Below are 24,416 nucleotides of genomic sequence, written 5' to 3'. Positions count from 1 at the left end.
CTAAAATGTGCAGAATTGGTGCTCCTTTTAAATGTAAATGAATCCTACCTTTAGAAATTCTTTATCTTGGACTCCAATGCCATGTCCAAAAGTATATTACATATCTAAAATTTTATTTAAGTTTGGAAATACCATTAGGACTTGGAATTCTAAAATCAATAATGTCTGAATTATAAAAGTTGTAGGTCCCCTTGGAAACAGTAGCTATGAAATAGCTGTAAAACTATAAGATGTATTTAAAGACATATAGATACTAGGGCATATGCAAGGCTATATTACATGTGTTTATTAAAGAATTTGGTTCCTCACACAAGAGCCCATTGATTTAACTCCTTCATTGGTGACATAGAAACACCTCTATTGTGGGTCTAGTAAATGATTTGTATTAACAACAGTTTTTCAGATTATAGGGCATAAAAATAACATAGACATAAGAGATAAATGTAGCCAGAGTGTGATTATAGTTAAGTTTAGTAGTGAGTATATTCAATCTGAATTGTACAAAATTATTAAACTAGTTTTTTTTTTTTTGTGCAAAGCAGGTAAAACGTTTTTTGAACATCATTCTATAAGAAAATATTTTTTGAATATTTAAAATCTATTTTATTATAAATATTAATTTTAAACATTTTTTAGTTTGATACAAGTATATTAAGTATGCAAGAGCCTTTTGAGTCTGCATAAAATTATTGTGAGTATCCAAATTAGATTTGCTAATATGCAGTGCTTATTAAATCGGATGACCTACCCATTCAACATTAGCCAATACCTCAATATCTAAGTGATCTAGTCTATTATTTAATAACAAATTATATTGAGAAGAATAGTCTGTGAATCTTGCATCACATGTTTCACTTCTGTATTTTAGCCAAATATGTTCAAATATATTTGAGAGTCTACTTGTTCAGTTTCTTTGTGCATATTTATGTGTGATTGTCTACAGACTTAAGATATTTTGAAAGAACATTGAGAAGAGATGTTATTTTTGTGTTATCTGAAAAACAGAAATATTTGTTTTAGCAGAATAATTTGACATGTTTAATTAACACAGTGTAGTTTTTTTTTCTCCAAAATATCATCCCATTCCTTTGTGCCTCATATTTGCTATATTTCAATTAAACTATATCCTGCCATAATATCAAGATAACTAAAGATGTGGATTATGATAATATTAGTAACAATAATTTCAAAAGCTTAAATAAATGAGTTGAATTTAAACATTTAATACTTTTATTTTGATTTATTTAGACTACAGAAGAGTGAACCATGAAAAACAGTTGTATTTTTCTTTAATATATTAAGCAACTACATTTTAATGTAAATTTTGAAGCATAATTACATATTTTGAGAAATAAATCCTAATTGTAAAGTTTCTCCTAAAATTCCTTTATATGGTAATCTAAAAGTGTAAGAATATCCATAAAATGTATTTAAATCTGCTAATTTTCAAAAGTAAAAAGATTCACATGAAATTAAGAGGGATTTTAACAATATAATACTTTGTATAATTAGAGAAAATATTTAAAACTAAAATTCAATAGCTTTTTTCTCACTAAAAATATAATTCATGCTAATATTATTATTTATAAAAAGATAGCACAAAGAAGTAACTCCTTATAACTCAAATCCAATAATAATATTAGTAACATTTACCATATATACATTATTCATTTCTTCCTGTATCTCTCTTTCCTTTTCTTTTTGTTTAACATGTCTTTCATAAATTAATCATTTTAAACAAATACAGAGTTTGAGTACATTTCTAGTGTAATTACTCTCGTATATATATGTATACATATATATCTTATATTATTTATTAAAAGATGAATTGTATCTATTATAATTATTATGACCACTTTACTATTGTTGAACATTTAATGTTTTCTGATTTAGATATTGAATAACATTTCTCTGAACATTGATAAATCTTACTCTCCTCTTCTGTCCCAATAAATATTTTCTGGGTGAGTGACTGAATGAAATATTTGCCACATATCTACCTTTTTAACACTAACTCATAAATGTATTATTTATATACTATCTATCTCATAAGCCTTTTACATTCTAAGTATCTGAATGTATGAAAAATATATGTACATATGATTTTTGGGAAGATATGCTTGCAAATAATATATTTCCCAGAACTCTAGACATAAGAGTATAATTTTACAGAACTGAAAATTACTTTATGGATCCTTCAGTTTGGGCATTCAATTTATGTTAGAAGAGTTCATTAGAATCAACTGGAAGAGTCTTTCAAAAGATATTTCCCCTTTAATATGTTGCTTTATTGCTGGGGAAGATGCTTTCCAAGTGTCAGATAGTCTCATAGGTGAAGGATCTATCTATAGCCCAATAGAACTTATTCTACCAGGAACAGTGACTGATCCAAGTCCAATATTTTGTTAATGTAGCAGAGTGAAGACAGATCTCCTGTTGTCTATATGTTCTAATGTACCTTTGCACATAAGTGTGTTCCTCATGATGGGTATTAGAGAAAAAGAATGAGAGGGTCAAATAAGCTTGAAAATATTAGGTCAAACACAGTTTCATTAGTGCAGAATACCTCAGAACTTTGGATATACTAATGTGCTTATTATTCTCTTAGTAGAAGAATATGATGTGCAAAACTTCCCCAGTTTATTTGAGGATGGTGCTGATCCCTCGGAAAAATTCAAGAGACTTGTCTTTTGAAACACCCTTTGAGCCAGCTGTGGTGGTGCACACCTGTAATCACAGCGGTTCAGGAAGTGAGGCAGGAAGATTGCAAGTTCAAAGCAAGCCTCAGCAATTTAGCTAGACACTAAGTAACTCAAAGGGACCCTGTCTCAAAATAAAATATAAAAAAAGGGCTGGGGATGTTGCTTAGTGGTTAAGCACCCCTGGAACCAAATAAACAAACTAACAAACAAACGCACTTTCACAAATATTATTTGCCATATTACTATTTGCAGTCATCTATTTTTATCCACAAATAATGAAACTGTACAAGAAGAAATTAATATAATTTAGGCATCTATTATTATGCTTATTCCAAATAATAATAATTTATCATGAGGAGTTCTAAATAATCACATGTACCTAGTTTTAGTGGTTCATATCTTGAAGCACTGGACTTCAAATATTAGTATGCAGCAGCATCACCTTGAAGTCTTGCTAAAATACAGATTGCTGGGTGCCTCTTTTGCTCCTTGAGATGGACTAGGTCTGGGTTGGGCCCTGAGAATCTGCATTCTATAAAATTCACTGGATACTAATGATGCTTTCCCAATGGCTGTGCATTGAGAAACTAGCACTTTAAAATAAGTGTTGTGACTTTTTCACTAATTTAGAATAATGCTTATAAAGGAAACATATAGTTCCATCACTCATTAGTTGGAGTTTATGTTATTAATGTGGGTGGTTTGTTTTATTGTGTCATTCTATTTATTATGCAAGTCAAGAGTTCCAAGGAATACAAAATGGAATAAATTTTAAACTGTTTTAAAATACATAACTGAATCCAAGAATAAGAATCTCAGGTATCACTCTCCTTTTATCTATTAATCATTGTATCAAGGCTGTTGTGTTATGTAAGTTAGGCAGCACATTATTTTATTCTATTTCTTTGTTTTGTTGTCTTTCCTTTCTTCTCCTTTGTACTATACACAGCTGACCTCTGTTTAGAAAAGAGAATAATTAGTAATTCTTTTTGTTTGTTTGTTTTGTTACCAGGGATTGAACTCAGGGGCCCTTGAACACTGAGCTATATCCCCAGCCTTATTTTGTATTTTATAGAGAGACAGGGTCTCACTGAGTCACTTAGTGCCTCACTTTTGTGGAGGCTGGCTTTGAACTCACAATCCTCCTGCTGTAGCTTCCTGAGCTGTTGGATTACAGGCATGAGACACTGCTCCTAGCAATTAGTGATTCTTGAATGTGGACATTTTGCAAAATTTTAGACTTTCAAATTCAGTCTTATTACTTTGTAAATTCAGTTTGTTAATGAGAGAACAATTGTTTGTATTTGTGGCTTCCACCTGTATAAAAGTAATATTCTGTTTTCACAATTTGTACCAATGATAGGTTTTACAACACAAATCCCATATGCTTTTGTGTGCATGCTGCACTCACATTGATCATCATTCCAGGAGTGATATAAAATAAAATTCTTCTTATGAGTATTTGCTCATATTCTCTTTCAGTGTTTCATTTACAAAAATAGCTTAGTCACATCTGACAATTGACTTTATGACCTAGTGATAGGTTCTACCTGGAGCTTCAAAAGCTATTGGTAAAAATAAAAAGCACTCTATCGCTCATAATTTTGTCTAGTATTTCTAGAGTTTAGTTTTCCAAGGAAAAAATGACATGGGTGTGTTTTCAAATATTTGAAGACTCTAATGTGTTATCTGTCATTTAAACTTTCAATATGATATGAAAAGTTGGACACCATTACATCTTTGTAGAACTACTGACTTTCCATTTTCTGCAAACTATGTTAGGACATTTTCAGGTTATTTCTTTCAATTTTCTCTATTGTTTAGTATTGCTGTATGCCTGTCAAATGGGATTTTTGTGTGATATATTATGGTCAAGTGTTGTGAATTTTTTTTCAATTGTTTTTGAGGTAATTACCTTTGACATATAGAAATCAGTCTCCATAGTAAAGGAACTAAAAAATAGGCCTAAATTTAGTTTTTAAAATATTCAGTTAAGGAAGAATTAAAAATGACTATTTCAACTGAAAAAATAGTGTTTACTATAAATAGAACACAAAGTTACAGATGTATTTTCAGTAAATGAATAAAATTTCTAGTTTATTGCCAAGGGTCTGGGTGGCAACAAGGTAATTCTGCCTCACCAGCATAGTTCCAGCAGATGGAAAATTAATCTTAGACTTTAATCTCCTGTGGAATTTGCTTGAATCATTATTGATTGTATCTGAATTCCTACCTTAGGAAACAAATTGGCAGAACTTAGGATTTAATTGTGTTTAGATTTATAGTGGATCTCTTCTTTCTCAATATACTTTCTTCTTTAACACAAAAATTGAGACACATGGAAAACATGAAAAAATCAAGGGAATCTGACAAAATAATCTTTCATTGCTGCCTGATTGCTGTCATGTGTACCGTTTGTAGTCAAGTTATCCTTAAGTAACCAATATAAATTTAGTACCATAAGTTGTGCAATTTATTTCAAGTGGTTGGTTTTAATACTTGTATTTAAAGGGACTTAGCCTTTTCTTTAAATGTGCATGTTAATGTCTTATGTGAGAAAGGTCTGAGTGGTTCCCAAATAACTTCAACATTGGAGAAATACAGTGAATTTGTTGCAATGTGAATGTTAATACTTGAATGGGAATTCGCATGTCCAGTGCCATCATGGAATTATCTTTAAAAATATTCTTGTGGGGACTGGGGTTGTGGCTCAATGGTAGAGTGTTTGCTTAGCATGTGCAAGGCCCTGGGTTCGATCCACATCACAACATATAAATAAATAAAATAAAGATATTGTGTCCAACTAAAACTGAAAAGTAAATATTTTAAAAAATATTCTTGTGGATCTTTTGTGTTTTGTAGAATAAATATTTACCAAATGAAAAGTAAATATGAAAATATCTATGTTAGCATAAATTATAAAATTATTTATTATCTATCTTTTCCTTTGTAGCCTGAAAAAAATGATAGTGAGCCAGGCAGCCAGAGGATTAAACCTGTTTTTATCGATGATGCTAATTTTGGACGACAAATATCCTATCAGCATGCAGCAGTCCATATTCCCACTGACATCTATGAGGGCTGTAAGTAAAAGAATGTGAATGACTGTTGGAATACTGTGCTCATGCCTATTTATATATCTCATATTTGAAAAATAGGAGCAAGTGCAGCACTGTCTCATTTTCAAATCTTATAGAAGTCTGTGAAAGGCCTAGGGATGTAGCTCAGTGATAGAACACTTGCCTAGCCTGTGCAAAGCCATGGGTTTGATTTCCTGAACTAGGGATGCTGATGTGGGGGTACTGTGGCAAGCTGATTTATGTAAAAGAAGCCTAATTTGAATGAACAGTTTGTTCATGTAGCTTCACTATGTGACTCTTTGTAGGGATATCTGCATCCACAGAGACTTCCTTCACATCTATTGTCCAATAAATGATTCTACCTTCATAGTGGACAACCAGTAACTTATAAAATATATTGATACAGGGCTGGGGATGTGGCTCAAGCGGTAGTGCGCTTGCCTGGCATGCGTGCGGCCTAGGTTCGATCCTCAGCACCACATACAAACAAAGATGTTGTGTCCGCCGAAAACTAAAAAATAAATATTAAAAAATTCTCTCTCTCTCTCTAAAAAATATATTGATACATTCTTTAGAAATTGAAACAATGCAGCTATATATTACACTCACGTAAAACAATCTTTTTATACAAACATCCAAACTGGCAAAGGGATTTTGTAGAGTTTACACTCTGCAGTCCTTACACCTTCTTGCCATGCCTGTCAGTCTGTCTCTGTCCCTCTTTGCCTACCCTAGGGTATAGGACAAAGAACCCACATTCCAGTAGTTTATGGGCCCAACATAAAATGAGTGTTGTCGAGGAAAAAAAAGAAGGAGAAGGAGAAGGAGAACTAAAGAAATAGAAAACCAGTGACCAGAAGGCTTAGCTGAGAAGGCTTCATGGTGAGGAAGGGAGGGCGTATGCGAAGGCCCAGGGAGACTGCCTGTTCAGTGACATTCCATATTCTAGCACTGATTCCACAGGCTGAGGATTCCACAGGCTTTCTGCTAAGGCAGCTTGGTCTTCCATGAGGAGAAGCAGTGATGCAGGAGACAGGGGCTTGACTCAGTCATGGCCTGTGCTTCAGTGTTAGCCATTCTCAAATTTTCCTCTGACCCCCTCATGCACCTTGGACCATGCCTTCAGATATAAGTAAAGAATAAAGGGAAAGAATCACTTGAGGTTTTTACAAATATGTTTCTTATGTTGTCCATAATGTGGGGGCTGTAGAATATATCAAGCACCCAGAGTATATCCAGAATTGCTGAGTCCTGGAGTCAGATTGCCTGAATTCAAGTCTAAACCTTAACAACAATATTTCCCTGGTAAAATCCGTCAACTTTCTTGGCAAGGATTTTCTTATTACATAAAATGAGGCTGATTAGGAAAGATCATCTGAGGATAAAATTTATTTAAGTTAATTTATTTAAGTTCTCAAGTTAAGTGCATATAAGCATTTATTATTAATTACAATTCAAATTCATTAAGACATAAAGGATTAACAAATGCGACTTTATAAATTAGCTTTTATTTGTAGATTCACTCTGAGCTTATTTTTTAAAGGAACGCTTTAAATACGTGTAAATTTTTTTTTGTTACATAAATTCCATGTTTTATCAAATTAGTTTATTCACATTATTCACAATTCTCTCTCTTTTTCTCTCTCTCTTCCCCGTGGGGTTGGGGATTGAAGCCAGGGCCTCCTGTAAAGTAGGCAAGAGCTCTAGTACTGGACTGTATCCCCTATCCTTGTTTCTCAATTTTAATGTTTAAAGGTACATGCTGTTTTCATCCTATCAATTCTTTTAAGATTTTTTTTTATCTGCCTTTTTCAAATAGTTCTTCTTTCTATTCATTCTAGTTATACACAATAGGGACGTTCATTTTTCTACATCTATAAATACATATGTACTTTTCTCAGTGTCAACCCTCGGTGCTGTTTCCCTCCCTCCTCTCTTCCCTCCTCAGGATCTCTTTCTACTTTTTTGATCTTCCTTCTATTATCATTTAAGTGCTGCATTCTAGTCATATATACATTGGAATTCATTGTGATATATTTATACATATATAATTTAGTCAACTCCATCCCTTAGTTCTTCCCCTTTCCTGCCCTTCCCCATTGTTCTCTGCTTCTACTCTATAGATCTGCCTTCTATTTTTTGAAAGATTCTCCCTTTTGTTAGCATGATTTTATAATTTTTTTCTCTATTAGAAACAAGAGATTGTGCATATGTAGTTTCCTGTGTTACATGAGAATTAAACATTATTTAACTTCTTTATAATCCCACTCACAATATCTAAGTATTTTTTGGAATTAGATGGGATTTAGATCATAGTGATATGTGCTTTTTTTCATTGACCTTTATGTGTGTCACTTTTTTCAGTAATTGTTTCAGCATTTGAAATTAGAGTAATAACTATTGTAACCTCTCTTCGGATCATGCTAAGCTATGTGATTGTTTTTTGTTTTTTTTTCAATTAAAAAAATACTACTGCCTTTTGTACTTTCTTCTAGTAGTCTATCACTCATTATTTTTTGGATACATCCACAAAATAATAATCGCATCACTTTATATATGTCTATTGCATTCACACTGGAAAAACAAAATCCTGGCTGAACGTATAAAAGTTTTGAGTTCAATTTTATTTTCATCAATCCTCTGAATCTCATGACACTCTTCCACCCAGTATGACAGGGTTGAAGAAAATAGAGATCAACTCGAATGTTGTTAATATGTTAGAAAATTTTATGATTGGGTTTGCTTTGATGTCCAATATTTAAGAAGTTTCTCCCTTCTTCCTTAAATCCATTAACTTATAAATGCCAACAAGATATTCTATCAATGATTTTTTTCAGTTTTTTTCCTGTGGAATATTTTTATGTATATTTATATAGAAGCCTTATATGTAAAATCAAGGGCCACTGTAGCTGAAACAGAGATTATAGGACTGCCTATTACCTCCTGTTGTACCTTGCATGGAGCTCTGTTTGTCTCATATTGGTTATCAATGTAGATTCTGTGTGCAAGTTTACAAATTATTGTTTGATGGTTCTGGAACCAGAATTTTCCATGGAAGGTAGTGAGAAACTTCACATGAGAATTTTCATTTCTTTTTCTTTTCCTCTTTTAATGTTTTTTTAGTGTCAATCACATTTATAATTAAAGTTTTAATGTATTTTGTACTAGAACAGATATAAGCATGACACATAAAGTAAATTGAAGTATAAGATTTTGTTATAATTAAAAAAATATTACTTATATATAATATTAGTTATACATAGTATTAACATTCATTTTAACAATTATTTTTAAAGTATATTTTTCATCTAAGTGTAGTGGTGCAGGCCTTGTAATTCCCTTGACTTAAGAGGATGAGGAAGAAGAATCACAAGTTTGAGACCAGCCTCATTAACTTAGTGACATCCTGTCTCAAAAAATAAGATGGTCTGGGAATGTAACTCAATACTAGAGCACCCCAGTACTACCCACTTCCAAAAATGTTTTTGTTTTTACATAGTGCATGTGTGAACACACACAAATGCACTTTCTTTCCTGTATCCTAAGTTTTGATATGTATAATTATTTGTATTCAATTAAAAAAACTATTTATAAATATTTGCAAATAATTTTAATAGTCACAAGAATAAAATTTATTACCTTGAAAACTGATATATGAAATATTTTAAAATATGTTCTTAGATGTTAAAAGGTACTACTTGGAATAGGCGATAATTTTCAAAAAGAAAGAGAAGTTCTATATTTTATTTACTGTCGTTTTTCTTATTATTGGATGTTCCGCTGCTGAAATCCCATTCCCAATATTCTAATCCTGTGTGGCTTGCATCCCTTTAAAATTCATATCCAGCCTTATGGGCTGCAGGAGTAAATGACAGGAGTGAAATCAGAAACGTCAACAAGATCTGGAAAATTTTATAATTACTCATGTTCTTTAGGCAGGTCATTGGAAAGAATCAGATTTAGAGGATTGTTCTAGGTTTCTGAGTTTAATAACTATGAAATTACATTTTAATTGAAGGCTTAACTGAAGGAAACAGACTCATCTTTCAGTTAAATACAATCATGTGGCTACATTCTCAGAAACAATCTCATGTTCAAATTCCTCAAAGACGATTACTTTATAAAGTCCCTTGGATTGAAATGTGATTATTTTTGCTCAATGATATGTTTTAAGTTTCAAAATAGTCTATTTAATTAGAACACTATCTTAAAGTTTCCAATTTTGAGAATTTTACTGATTGCTGCTTTGAATTTTCAATTCTCAAATCATAAGTAATTTTCAGATCTCATTTATCCTTTTATGAGTATAGAAAATGTATACAGACTTCAATAAAACAAGCACTAACTATTCTCTCCTAATTATTAGTTTTTTAATCACCATAAAATCATTAATTTTTGAATCAATTCAGATTCAAGCTTAGGGAATGTCTTTATAGGATATTTTTATTTTCAGTAGAAATTTTTGATATTTGTTCATATAATATAGATCCAAAAGAATATACATTATAAAGGAAAATAATAAAAGGAGCTCCAACTTACATAAAACTTTCAAGTATCAGATAAATTGCACTTATATAATGAAAGCAAGGCAGTTATTATTCTCATTTTAGAAATAAAAACAACATAACTTTATCACAAAGATATTAATTTTGATGAAATATGTCTTTTGAGGAGTTGTATTATGTCTCTTATCCATTACTAAAAGTACTTGCTTTTGAAAACCCCTAATCACTAATACTTTGTCCTGATGTGTATTTTTCTTGTATTAAGATATAGCAACCATATCTTACACAATGCTACTATATATATTACAAAGGAGAAAAACTGCTTCCTCAGCCTTAGCCAACAATCATGTAGATAGTCCTTCATATTCTCCTGTAAATCTTAGCAGATAATTGCTGCAAGTCATGTACACTAATTATACATCAATAATAGATAGTTCATTCACCTGTTGTAAACAACTCATTTCATTTTATTGTTCCAACAAGTAACAAGGTGGGTAGTAATATACCTTTTATACAATTAAAAATGTTCAGCTGAACTGGGCACAGTGGCTCATGCCTGTAAACCCAGAGGCTGGAAGGTGAGGCAGGAGGATGGGGAGTTCAAAGCCAGCCTCAGCAAATTAGTGAGTACCTAAGCAACCCAGGGAAACCCTGTCTCTAAATAAATATAAAAAAGGGCTGGAGGTGTGGTTCAATGGTTAAGCACTCCTGAGTTCAATTCCTGGTACCCTCTTCCCCCCCCCAAAAAAGACATTCAGTTGATTGGCAAGTTCAGTGTAAATCAGGTTCTCTTACTATAGTTCTATGAGTTGTAAAGGTAGATTAAAACAATTTTTTCTTAAATAATTTGGCATTCTTGAGCAAACTTTAGACATTCAAAGTAACAAAATATTACAGAGTACTTCAGCAGTAAATTGAAAATTTTAAAAAATACAGATATAGGTCAAAGGAGTTGAGATGATAAAAAAGTGTTTAAAATAAGAGGCATAACTATCAAAATTATAAAAGAATATATAAAATCATGGCAAAGTATTATATGTACAAAAAGAATGGCTAGTTTAATAAAAATTGACTCAAAGATTGGTCAATAATGATAGAATAAGTAGAAAACATATTCAGACTTTTATCCATAGAAAATACTTCATGCTGTGTAATTTCCACACAACTTTCAGAGAAATACTTTGAGTTTTAAAAATTTTACTATAATAAGTGGAAAAAGTGAAAAAATTCAAATCTTACCACTTTCTATCCAAAATAAAAATGAAAAGGTGTCTCACACTTGGGCATGGTGACACATGCTTTTTATCCCAACTACTTGGGAGGCAGAGGCAAGAAGATTGCCAAGTTTGAAGCCAGCCTTTGAAACTTTAGTGAGACCCTGTCTCAAAAAATGAAAAGTTCTGGGTGTAGTAGAGCACTTACATCCCTTGGCATGGAATAGGGTGAGAGTGCAACACAATAGAAATAGAAATAATAAGAAAGAAATCATAGGCCAATGTCACTTATAGATAATGTTGAAAATAAAAAAAATGCCAAGTGAAGTACTAAAAGAATGACTCATGATAACAAAATGAATGACCTAATATTTGACAATTTTTAAAATATTACTGTATTCTATATCAATTATGCTGATTAAGCATTCAATAGCCTCATGCTTATTTTTAAGTGGAAATCATGGTAAATACTACTACCAACAACAAAACTCTCATCATGCTAAGCAGTTACTTTCATACTTTTCACTGCCTATCAATTATTAGCTTTTCCTAAGGCAAGAATACATGTCGCATTACTGTGGAGACTATATAGAACTGTAAGACAGTCAATAGAGGGGCTGGGGATGTGGCTCAAGTGGTATCATGCTCGCCTGGCATGCGTGCGGCCCAGGTTCGATCCTCAGCACCACATATAAACAAAGATGTTGTGCCCTCCGATAACTAAAAAAAAATAAATATTAAAAAAAATTCTCTCTCTACCTCTCTCTACCTCTCTCTCTCTTTAAAAATATAAATAAATAAAAATTAAAAAAAAAAAGACAGTCAATAGAGACAAGTTACAAGTACCAGGAGTAAAAAGTCACAGCTGTGTGTCTAAGAATTCTGAAGGAAGAAACTAATTAGCTTTCAAGGAATTCGGATAACTTAGTAAGGACACTCACTATATAAGATATCAATAAATTTATGTATTTCCTGCATATTAACAATAATTGTAAAATGTATGCAATTGCCTTAACAGTAGGCAAAGGAACTATTAAAAACATTTAATTACATTTGGAATATAAACAAAGTGCATAAAGAGTGTCTTTCTGAACATTTAATCTAGTTTCAGTTATGTGCATGGACAAGAATACAGAGCTTAAGTGGATAAAAGACCTGGTTTTGTTACTGAATTTTCTTTTAAGCTGTTTCACCAGCAAAAGAGGTGAATATTTTTCATTGGGGTGGTGAGGATACTTGTAGTAACTAATGTATGGAATCTGTCAAATAAGAAATACTTCTGTTTTATTTATTTTTAAATTCCCAAATAGCAAAATAAGATAAATATGAACAAACCGTATTTTTTAGTAGTTTTAAATAGTACCATGTTTCTGAAACCTAAGCTATAAGGAATTTGAGTTTTATAACAAATAATCTCCCCAAAGTAGGGATTTTTTTGATAGGTTCACTGTGAACCCAGGGATATGGAAACAGGGTTTCAAACTGTTGGGTGGAGGTTTTACAAGATAGTGACTCATTAAAATTGTTTGTCTAACATGACCCGAGTACATGAGCTGTCCTGTGCACTCTGTGTGAGTATTGTTCCCATAAAGTTGAAATTTTCTAATGCCCCACGTGCTTGCAGGAACTTCTGGAAAATCACCTGACTTCCAAACCACTGGCATTTTTCACTCATCATTTTCTATGCCAGTGTTGATCACAAATGTAAATTTAGATCAAAATACAATAATGAAACTGTTTCTAGAAAAAAGGTTGGTCTTAAGTTTTGTGTTTACTAACTTTTTTAACTGGATGATTTACAAAATAATTTCAGTTTTGAGGGATCCATCATTCCAGTCTATAGAGTTTTACATTAAATAACAACAACAAAAAAAAAATCGAATGTCTTTAAAGAGTTGTCATTAAAATATCACCATGGTTCTAATTTTAACAGAGTAGCTTTTCTTCTTTTAAAAAATGTTATTTAAATTATAAAGCCTTGATTCTGATGCATGTAACCCAAAATCTGATTAAGTGCTAAAAAAGGACACTCTTAAGAAGTACAGTTGATTCTATATCAAAGTGATCATCTATTGTAATAGAAGGATTAGCTTAAATAATTACTGTGGCTCCTCATTAGGACTAGAGAAGTGAAAATAGTAAAAACATCATAAAAAGATATGAGAAAAAGCCTGAGGTTCGAAACATAGATTTTAGGCTAGAGTAATTTGATCATACTTAATAAGGCTGGCACAATGAGAAGCAATTCAAGTTCTAAGATAAAGTTGGCACTTTTATTGTCTTTTTCTAATGATGTTCCTATAATACATGCATATTGACGGATAGCTCTATTGTATTCATTTCTGATAAGAAAACTTTGACTATATATATATATATTCCAAAGGACAAAGATACAGTATTCTTCTGATTGCAAAGATGCTGGGTTTTTTTCTTTTAATTCATTAAGGGATATAGAATAACGGAAAATTCATAGTAAGAGTATTATAAAGTTTACAAATTGCTTTGAACTGAATTATGTCACCCCCCCAAAATTATATTTTTTGTAGCTCTAGCCCCTAATATGACTATCATAGGTCATGAAGACTTTAGTAAGTAATTTTAAGTTAAGTGAGGTCGAAAGGATGGAAATCTAATCAAATACAGCTGTGGCTTTATAAGAAGTAGGAGAGAGTTTTCAGTCTCAGCATGCACATGCAATACTTGTGGACACTGTCGGAAGGTGGTCATCAGCCAGCCAGGGGAGCTCTCACCACACACCCAGTTGACTGGCACTGTCCTCTTGAACTTTCCAGCTTACAAAACTGTGAGAAAATAAATTTCTGAAATTTAAGACATTGATTCTGTAGTATTTGTTATGGCAGCCTAAGTAGACTAAGGTTCAAATTTATTTTCACTTTAAAATTGCTATAGGCGTAAACTGTGTCTTAAAAGAATAGATATGAAAAAAAAATTGAATTGGCATTTCATGCTTTATACACTAATGCATGGTTTAGAAATGTTTGGCTGCAAAATTTGGATTTCCCAGGCTTTTGTTTTAGGGGGATTTTTCTTTTGATTTGTTTGTTTATTTTTGAGATGGAGTCTCACTTTGTCACTCAGGCTGGCTTTAAACTCCTGGGCTCAAATGATCCTCCTGTCTCAGCCTCCAGGCATGTTCCACTGTGCCCAGTTGAATTCAGTATCTTGATTTTAATACTTCAACTTGAAGTTGTTGAGTTCTGGAAATTAATTAATGCTCACCAAACTCAATAGAAAAAATAGACTTGAATTGGAAGAACTTTTAACTGCAATTGTGCTCATACATAGCAAAAATAATTACATAAATAATTTTCAAGGGGGAATTCTGAAAGTTATTTAGTAGATAACCAAACTCTTTAGATATTGTGGCTTATATTGTTATGAAGTTTTTATTTTTTAAGATTATTTAACAAACCTGATTGATTGTCTTATTATTCAGATCACAATGCCCAGAGTCTAAGATTGTCCTGTGGTCACTCTGACATATTTTACAGTATCAAAAATCTTAATCCATAAATTCAAATGTCTACTCTCTTTTAATAGTCAAATTTCCAAATTTGAGTTAGAGTTGATACTTCCCCGCTATGGTGGGGAAGGAGACATGCAGCTGGGTATTTCATAGCTGCTATGTGAATTTCACCCTGGAGGTTGAAGCAGAGAGTAAAGGGAAGAATCGGGATGGTCACTACCTGGCTGGCTGGTCTAGGGCAGCACTGGATACATAGCAGGAGAGATATCACAGGTTACTTGTAGATTTCTTGTTGGGTTCTTCTTTTTTGTGGTTCTTTGACCAAGAAGACACACATCTCTATGTGGAAACTTACTTCCAGTTGCTTCAATGACCCTGGATGACATTTTAAGTTTGCTTCCTCAGAACTATGTAATGCACTACAGGAAAACTGAAATCTTACATGCTTCATGCCAGCCTTAGCAGAGGCTACTAAGTCAGCTAATATTGTAGCATATCTTGCAAATTCTTAATATTTTTTAAAGAGAGAGAGAGAGAGAATTTTTTAAATTATTTTTTAGTTTTTTCGGCAGACACAACATCTTTGTTTTTGTATGTGGTGCTGAGGATCGAACCCGGGCCACACGCATGCCAGGCGAGCGCGCTACCTCTTGAGCCACATCCCCAGCCCCAAGTTCTTAATATTTTACTGTGTATCTTTTATACCACATTTCATTATAAAGCTTATCTCATACTGTTACACATTTGGCCAAATATGTAAGAAATAGCCAGTGGAAATTCTGTTCTTAGGAGAGTCTGATTTTAAGGACAGTGTGTTGGGTTGGGGTGTCATTGCTTGCCTAGCATGTACCTGGCCATGGATTTGATCCCCAGCACTGCACAATAATGGATAAGTAAATTAATTAATTAAATTCAGTGACTTAAGAACATTTAGAAGAGTTTAAGAGTCTATGTCAACATTTTTGGCCAATATTGTAATTAAACCCATGTTCCCCATTCAAAAAAGACAACACCCATCTGTAAATCACTTAAATCTCAGCTGTCTGTGGAGTGCAATGTCAATCAAATATAATATCACATATCTTTATATAAGTACTTCTCTAAACTGATATTTCTCGGTGTTCTTTCTTAAGAGGGACCTCAAACATTGTACAGCATGTTTACTAAATTGCTTCAATATAAATTTTTCACAGTTCAGTAGGTACAGTGTTATAAAGAGATCATTCCGTGAATGTTTTTTAATAAAAATATTCAGGGATATATAAAATGCTTAGCTACTGCTGTATTTGTTATACAGTTTATTGGGGAATGCGAATAAAAATTCACTGCTTTTTAAAATATATGTTAAAAACTGAGAATAGAGGGATGAAATGGAAAAAGGATGTGTGCACTATTTAGTGCCTCTGTAAATTGAGAGCTAGAAATCAGAAGTGTACTTGACTAGCTTTTATGATGGGTATAACAACTGACAGGCCATTCAAAGGCTGAAGAAGAGAGATAATGAAATCTTAAATTAGAATAGCTTCCAAAACAGACTGACAGTACTGTTCACAGCAAATTAAAAAAGGATTGACAATTGGAGAGAAAATGGAGATATGGAATTTGAGATGAGAAAATGTTAATCATCTGGCATTTTACTTTATGGATAAAATCTTACTGAGAGTTTTCTCTAGAAATAAAACAAACAAACAAACAAAAAAAAAACATTTAAAATATTTCTAAAATCCTGCTAAAAAAGCAAAAGACTTGAATTGGACCAAAGATTATAAGATCATTTTATTTTAAGATAAAATGATCTGACATTAAAAGTGTGAGCTATATACCATGCAAGTAGTCATATTGGGTTTAGGTAATATTATTGTCATTTGAACCAATCTAATAATGTGCAACTTTAGCTTAATGACTAATATGCAAACTTTTAAGAAGTATTTTTAATTTATGGAATGTTTTAATGTAGTACTGAAGGCCTTGATGATCATGTTACAGGCTTACAAAAATTGTTTTTACTTTCTCCTTGCAAATGAACAGTAGTTGGAAGATACGAGGATTTCACCCAGGTTTCCATGGACAGGCAGCCTTTATTTTCTTATTTACACTCAAACTGGAATGTGACTGAAGATTGCCCCATTGCTATAATTTCATGTCTATAATGACCTAGTGTGATTTCTAAACTTTCTTGTAATCACTGCTGATCATATGGAATGCAATGAAAGGGACTGGGCTAGTTGGGGTATAAGGCAGAAGTTCCCAGGGGGATGACACAGCAGTTGGTGGAAGGTTTTATGATTGAAAGACACTAATTTTGCATGAGGATGTTATTCTGCATACTTAACATGGCTTCTCTATTTAATATATCTGATTTATAAATCACAGGGCTTCTATGACCTGGAAAACATTTCATTCCAGAATAATTTGGATTGTGGCACATTTTAGTTTTCAGCTCCACTCCAAAACTTTAAAAACAATATAAGAAAAACTTGGCTTAACAGTCTTCTAAGAGCAGTTCAGTCAATGTGTACATATATTTTCTTTAAACATCACTACTGTCCATTGACATAAGTATTATGATATTCTGATGAATGTCAGCTTTCTCATAATATTTTTGCTAAAGAACTGTTTATCTAAATATTCACTGGAATATCATTGTTTTCTCTTACAATTTAAAAAATTTTTATTTTCCTTCCCATAATGTTTTATTTTAGGCAATATATTTTTGGCACATATATACAACATTCCCAATTTTAAATAGAATGGTAAATGGATAAAATTGATTATCTCTATACTGTATTTGCTGTTTATTATTTGAAGTTGTTTCTCAAATTAAAAATTTTAAGTTTTTAAACATTAAATTGTTTTTTCTTACTCTTTTAATTTTGCAGAGGAGTTATGTAATAATTTCTCATATATACTAGTTATTTCAAGTATGTTAATGTTATAATTCCCCTTTCAAATTATATTTAATACCAGTTGTCTACTCTAGGGGGGAAAATACCATACTAAAAATAAGTAAATCCTTCAGATATTAAAGGATAAAAATAAAAAATTGTTAATTGTAATGAGAAAATAGCTTTATTCCAGTGAGCATTTAGATAAGCAGTACTTTAGCAGTAATATCATGAGAAAGTTGCCATTCATAAGAATATTCTAATACCTCCAGTAAAGGATTTCATACAGGTAACAGTAAATATATCTAAAGTGACTAGACCACTCTTAGATAACTGTTAGATAAAATAAAGGTTTTGTTTTTATCAGCAGAGCTTATTTTTATATGAAATTATAAATTATGTTGATATTAGTGTAATTACCATATTATTATCTACAGAGACTTCTTTACATGGAATTGAGGACACATGCATATTTTTCTTCACTCATTGAATTAAAAAATCAATGTTTTATAAATAATAAAGTAGAATTAGTATATTAAAATTCAAATTGAGTTATAATTTACTGTATGTATATATACATACATATGTACATATTCACACCTGTGTGTGTCAGGAGGTGCTGGGTATTGAATCCAGGGCCTCCTGATGCTAAGCACATGCTCTACCACTGACCTATATATATATCCCAGTCCTATTATCTATTGATTCGGTTCTTTTCATAGTGCTTTTAGCTTGATTATTACCATAGTATGGTTATTACTTATTATCAAAAGTAGCTTATTTTAATATTTATATTTTAATAATGAATTTTGAGGTAGATTTTAAAGTTTTTATTAATAGGTTGTACATCTGAAGCTTTGAGCATGAAATCACTTTTACTTTGAGGGCGTTTAAGTTATTCATATGCCATCTTCCTTTGATAATTATATTTTTCAGAGTTCATAGATTTTAAATATTTGGCTAAAGTTCAATTAAATTTTCTAAGAAATCAATAATAAAAAATTTTGCTACTACAAAGTCAATTCTTATGGATAGATAGAATAAAGTATACACACCATGGGACTTTTTATTCATATTTTATTCATAGGGAATTAAATATATTATTTCTAGAGACTACTTTGAGAAAGGATATGCAGATATTTAAAGTGACAGGATAAAAAAATATCAGTATTAAAATGAAAATAAGGCTGTGTCTTATTTTCATTGTCTTTCAATATATCATAGTAAAAGTATGTCAAAAAACGGAAATATCCATGCACCCTTTCCAAATCTGCTATTTGATGATCAATTTACTTTTTATCTTGCACATGTATACATTACATATATGCATTTCATTTGGGTATGGAAGGGTGCATTCCTTCAAATTTGAAATAAAATTTTTTAGTCTAGAGTAAATGTATACTTGGATAGTCTACTTTGTGATATTCATAATATTTATTTCAATTTAATTTGAACTAATGGAAAGAAGGAAGTATTCTGGAAATTTATATAACAAGCAGTGATCATGGATTTGAGGGAAATATTCATTTATTTATTTTTTATTCTAATTTGTTATATATGACAGCAGAATACATTACAGTTCATATTATACATATAGAGCACAATTTTTTGTATCTCTGGTTGTATACAATGTATATTCACACCACTCATGTCTTCATACATGTACTTAGGGTAATGATGCCCATCTCATTCCACAGTGTTTCCTAACCTATGTCCCCTTCCTTCCCCTTCCACCCCTTTTCCCTATCCAAAGTTCATCTAATCCTCCCTTTCCCCCCCTCCCAACCCCACTATGAATCAGCCTTCTTATATCAGAGAAAACATTCAGCATTTGGTTTTTTAGGATTGGCTAACTTCACTTAGCATTATATCCTACAACTCAATTCATTTACCTGCAAATGCCATGATTTTATTCTATTTTTTTGGCTGAGTAATATTCATATATATATATATATATATATATATACACACACACACACACACACACACACACACACACACCACATTTTCTTTATCCATTCATCTACTAAAGGGCATCTAGGTTCATTTCCCATTTTAGCTGTTGTGAATTGTGCTGCTATAAACATTGATGTGGCTGTGTCCCTGTAGTATGCTGTTTTCAAGTCCTTTGGTATACACCGAGGAGTGGGATAGCTTGGTCAAAAGGTGGTTCCACTCCCAGTTTTCCAAGGAATCTCCATACTGCTTTCCATATTGGCTGCACCATTTTGAAGTCCCACCAGCAATGTATGAGTGTGCCTTTTCCCCCACATCCTCACCAACACTTATTTTTGTTTGCATTATATCTTAATGTTCCAAAAAACACTAATAACCCATGTGAGAGATTCATTATTTTGGATAAAAGATATAAATTCTAGACAATAAGATTTGATTTCTGTATTTAGTTTTTAAAACGTCCATTTCCTGTTAAATAACTAGTAAAATAGGTACCTCATGCATTATAGTTCATATTATATTCACACATTCAGTATTTCTAGATTTACACTTGTATTTGATATAATGCCCTTGGAATTGAGAGAGTAATTTCACTAGAAGCTTTTTAACTTCTGTTATAAAAAAAAATAGTAAGTTCATACCCATTGCATTTGATTTTTTTTTTTACAAGTATAAAAAACTCAAAAGTTTCTGTCCTCTCAAGAAATTAGGTGAAGTTTTGGCTGTGTGTAGAAGGTTATCATAACTGAATGCCTTAAGTAAACATTAGTTATTTTGCCTGTAATAAATACGGATCAGTTGAAATAAAGCCAGACTATAATCTAATACCCACAGTGATTCAGTCATTCATTCTTTCTCTCTTCCTCTTTCTCTACTTCTCTCTCTCTCTCTCTCTCACACACACTCACACACACACACACACACACACACACAAACACACACTCCTGCTTCCTAAAGAAGGTATTGCTATATTGCTTAAGTGTATTTCATTTAAAAATAGAAAAAAATTACAAATTATATGCTAAATAGTGAAAAAAATAGTGAAGCAGTTGATTTTAAACCCCTGTCTCCCCAGTATTTGAGATTTTGCATTTAGGAATAGAAATTAAAATGGGAAGATAATGGAAGATTGATACTTAGTAGAATGAATAGAAAAGAATTTTAAGTGAATGAGACAAAGAAATGCAAAGTCAATGTTTGGATTTGTTTGGAAAGGCCAGAGAACCTGACAAATAATGTGAAGGATTCTGACTTCCATTAGTTTGCTATGAAATTCAAACTGACAAGAAAGTAAAGGCTTCTTTTCAAAACCTTTTTAAGATTAGTATGAAGACAAATATATTCTGAGAAGAATGTTAAAATTCATTTCAATATGCCATCGATGTTTATATCGGATAATGGTAACTATTTGTTTAAAATTAAATTTATTACTTAACATATGCCAAATTTTCCATTTTATGAAATATACTCTCTGATTCAATATTTTACTGAAAGTTGAGTAAGGTTTCCCTTTTAGGAATTAAAAATAGATATATTTCTAAGAAATTAAATCTTGTAGTCATCGTCTTTTGATGAATGGGTGTGGTTGACATTTATGTATTCAGAGTTTCTGATGCAGGTTTAAATCATTTCGGAAAGTCAAAGATGCATGTGAATTGCAGAAGAAAGCCATGCAATGATGTTGAGAAGAGTATGTTCAGCGATTTGAAATGTCTTTATAATACATATATGCCTCCTGTGGTAGAACTTTATGGCCTTATAAGACAATGTAATCATCTTGCCTTAGTCTCTGGAGACCCTCTGTGAGGGTAAAGGCACAATGGATTACCTCATCATTCTAATGGAGGCAGAAGGGAGATTGCTTATTCTCCAGGTACACAGCAAGCATTTGTCAAAGTGCTCCCCATCCAAGACAGGCATGCCTAGGATCCCTGGGTACTTAAGTCAATAACTACTCTGAAAAAGGCAAAATTCAAAAACAACTGCATTAGAAGATAATGTATTATTATTGTTTTCAATATCTTCTTGTATAATCTCTTGATAAATTCAGTTCTGCACAGATGTGAGGAATTTATGATCAGTGCATTTATTTTAGTGTAGATGTGAAAATCATACTCAAAAAGCAAATTTTGCTGTTTTTTGTTGAATAGGACAGTACATATAAAGTGATTACTTGGTATGAAGAATGCTGTTCTCATTTAGGAGTGTAAAGCCCATACTACTTCCTTTTAGCAATTTCCTTCTTCTTAGCTTAGTATTGAAAGATCCATAGATCTTACTGATATCATTTGATGGTAACTTCATTCCAAGTGATAGCTAGACTTCTATATAGACTTCACAGGGAAGGTACAGATTCATTACTATAATTGCCTTTTGAATAACTGTTTAATGGATATCTCACAGTCACTTTCTCTCATAGTCAAACTTGAATTTACTATTGCTGTCCCCCTATGTACTGCCCCTCATTGCTCATATGTCTGCAAAAAATACTATCCAAGCACCCAAGTCAGAAAGCCAAACATCTTTTCTCTTTCCCACCTTTGTGACCATGGAATTAGTTCTCTGCAGCCTTCTTTTAATCTGCTTCCCTTCTCCCTTTCTACCAAGGCCTATTTGGTTCAGACTAATGTTATCCCTCACTTTTCTGACTGTATTAGATTTCTCTCTTGTCTTCCCTATTCATGACTTGCTGATTTCTAATCCACAATCAGCTTCTGTGGCTGAGTTCCACCCTCACTTCTAAATGGAGTCTCAAACGCAAATATAATTATTTCAAATTTTCCCTTACATATAATATAATTTTCAGAATTAAGTTATTTAGCACTTATGGATTATTATAATACATCTCTAGTCTCATGCCTGTCATTAACCATTTTGAATAATTTACCTCCTGGAATGACTTATGCCTCAGTGTCCTGCATAGTGACTTGACTGGATCAACCATCTAGACCTTCCCAACCTTTCCACTCTTTCTTTACAACTGTGCCTTGTGTCTTACAGAAATTCTTTTGTGACCACCACTCCACACCTGCTGTTCAAACTTTTGCTTAGCTTCTGGTGACCAGATAGTGTTAATAGGGTCTGTGATACAAGGCAAAAGTTGACTTAGAAGCTTTAAACTTTGTGTCTTTGCTATTAAACAGAATAATTTGAGAAGAGTGGTAACTATTTTTTGAACTAAATTCCTATTCTAATCAGAGATCATTTAAAATGTGTAATAATCAAATCAGGATAATTATTATTTTCATCTCCTCCAGTACTATCATTTTTATTGGGAAATTTCAAACCCTTCTCTAGTTATCTTGAAATGTATAATTAATTGTTATAGACTACAGTTACCTCTATGTACTGTAGAAAGTTAGACATATGAGTGATAGATAATATATATGTATATATGTTATATATATATATATATATATATATATATATATATATATATATACATATATATATATATATATATATGCAGTGTGTGTATGTATGTATGTGTATGTGTGTAACTGTTTAAAATTAAATTTATTTTTTAACATATGACAAAATTTTCATTTTATGAAATATACTTTCTGATACAATATTTTACTAAAAGTCAAGGTAAGGTTTCCCTTTTAGGAATTAAAAATAGATTTCTAAGCAATTAAATATTGTAGGCATTGTCTTTTGATGAATGGGTGTGGTTGACATTCATGCATTCAGAGTTTCTGATGCAGGTTTAAATTTAAACAGTATACTTTAGTATGTACTGTTTCATTCAACACACAAAATGAAATATTAATCAGCCATAACAAGATTGAAATTCTGTCATTTGTAGCAACATTGATGGGGCTGGAGGACATAATATTTAGTGAAGTAAACTAGGCACAGAAAAACAAATATCACATGTGGTAGAAGCTAAAAAAGCTCAACCTTTTTAGAAGCATACAGTAGAATAGAGGTTATTAGATGCTAGGAAGGGTAGGTAGAGAGAAGGTAAGTAATGGGTCTTAATATTGTATGTTTTTATTTTTTTCTTTTCTTAAAGACTAAATATAATTCTGGAATCAGACTTCCTTTCTAGGATAAATCTATTACAGTAAAAATACCCAAGCCATTTTTAATCTTTCACAATACTCCTTTGTGCCAAATGGGTCTTCCTGGATATTTTGGTGCTGCAGGAAAACTGTGTGATTCTATCTTTGAAATGTCATACTTGCTCATAATGCTGTTGTGCTGATATTTGGGACATTTTCTGCTTGTCAGTATTATTAATGCTTACTATTTTATAAAATGTTTTATAGTGATGTTGCTATATATAGGTCTTTGTCTTTTATATCAGTTTAAAATCCATCTTTTCAAAGAGAACTTTCCTGAAAATGCTAAACAATCACACAGTCTATCTCTATAGATCTTCAGTTTTCATTTTTTAAAGAGCATGTATGATGTGCTTACATATTCCAGTTCATTGATTGCATTTCTGCTCCACTAGAATGTTAGGAGTTCTGTCAATATTGATAGGCCCTATAGCTTTGGAGAAAGAGTCTGCAAGCTGTGGTCCACTGTTTTTGTAAGCAAAGTTTTTTTTTTTTTTTTTTTTTTTTTTTTTTTTTTTTT

The 24,416-nt window shown here is 31.9% G+C and overlaps 1 protein-coding gene across 9 annotated transcripts in view; it reads left to right on the top strand.

Moving 5' to 3' along the window:
* Positions 1–24,416, top strand: part of Cacna2d1 (calcium voltage-gated channel auxiliary subunit alpha2delta 1) — a 444,702-nt gene that overhangs the window by 272,943 nt on the left and 147,343 nt on the right. For all 9 annotated transcript variants that reach the window (XM_048786232.1, XM_048786240.1, XM_048786238.1 and 6 more), the window contains exon 6: positions 5,656–5,785. In XM_048786232.1, the coding sequence (XP_048642189.1) occupies positions 5,656–5,785 (130 nt within the window). The remainder of the gene's footprint in view (positions 1–5,655; positions 5,786–24,416) is intronic.

Source organism: Marmota marmota, unplaced genomic scaffold (genome assembly GCF_001458135.2).
Source record: "Marmota marmota marmota unplaced genomic scaffold, marMar, whole genome shotgun sequence".
NCBI lineage: Eukaryota > Metazoa > Chordata > Mammalia > Rodentia > Sciuridae > Marmota > Marmota marmota.
The sequence above is the reverse complement of the archived record's forward strand: the minus strand, read 5'-3'. Positions and strand labels throughout refer to the sequence as shown.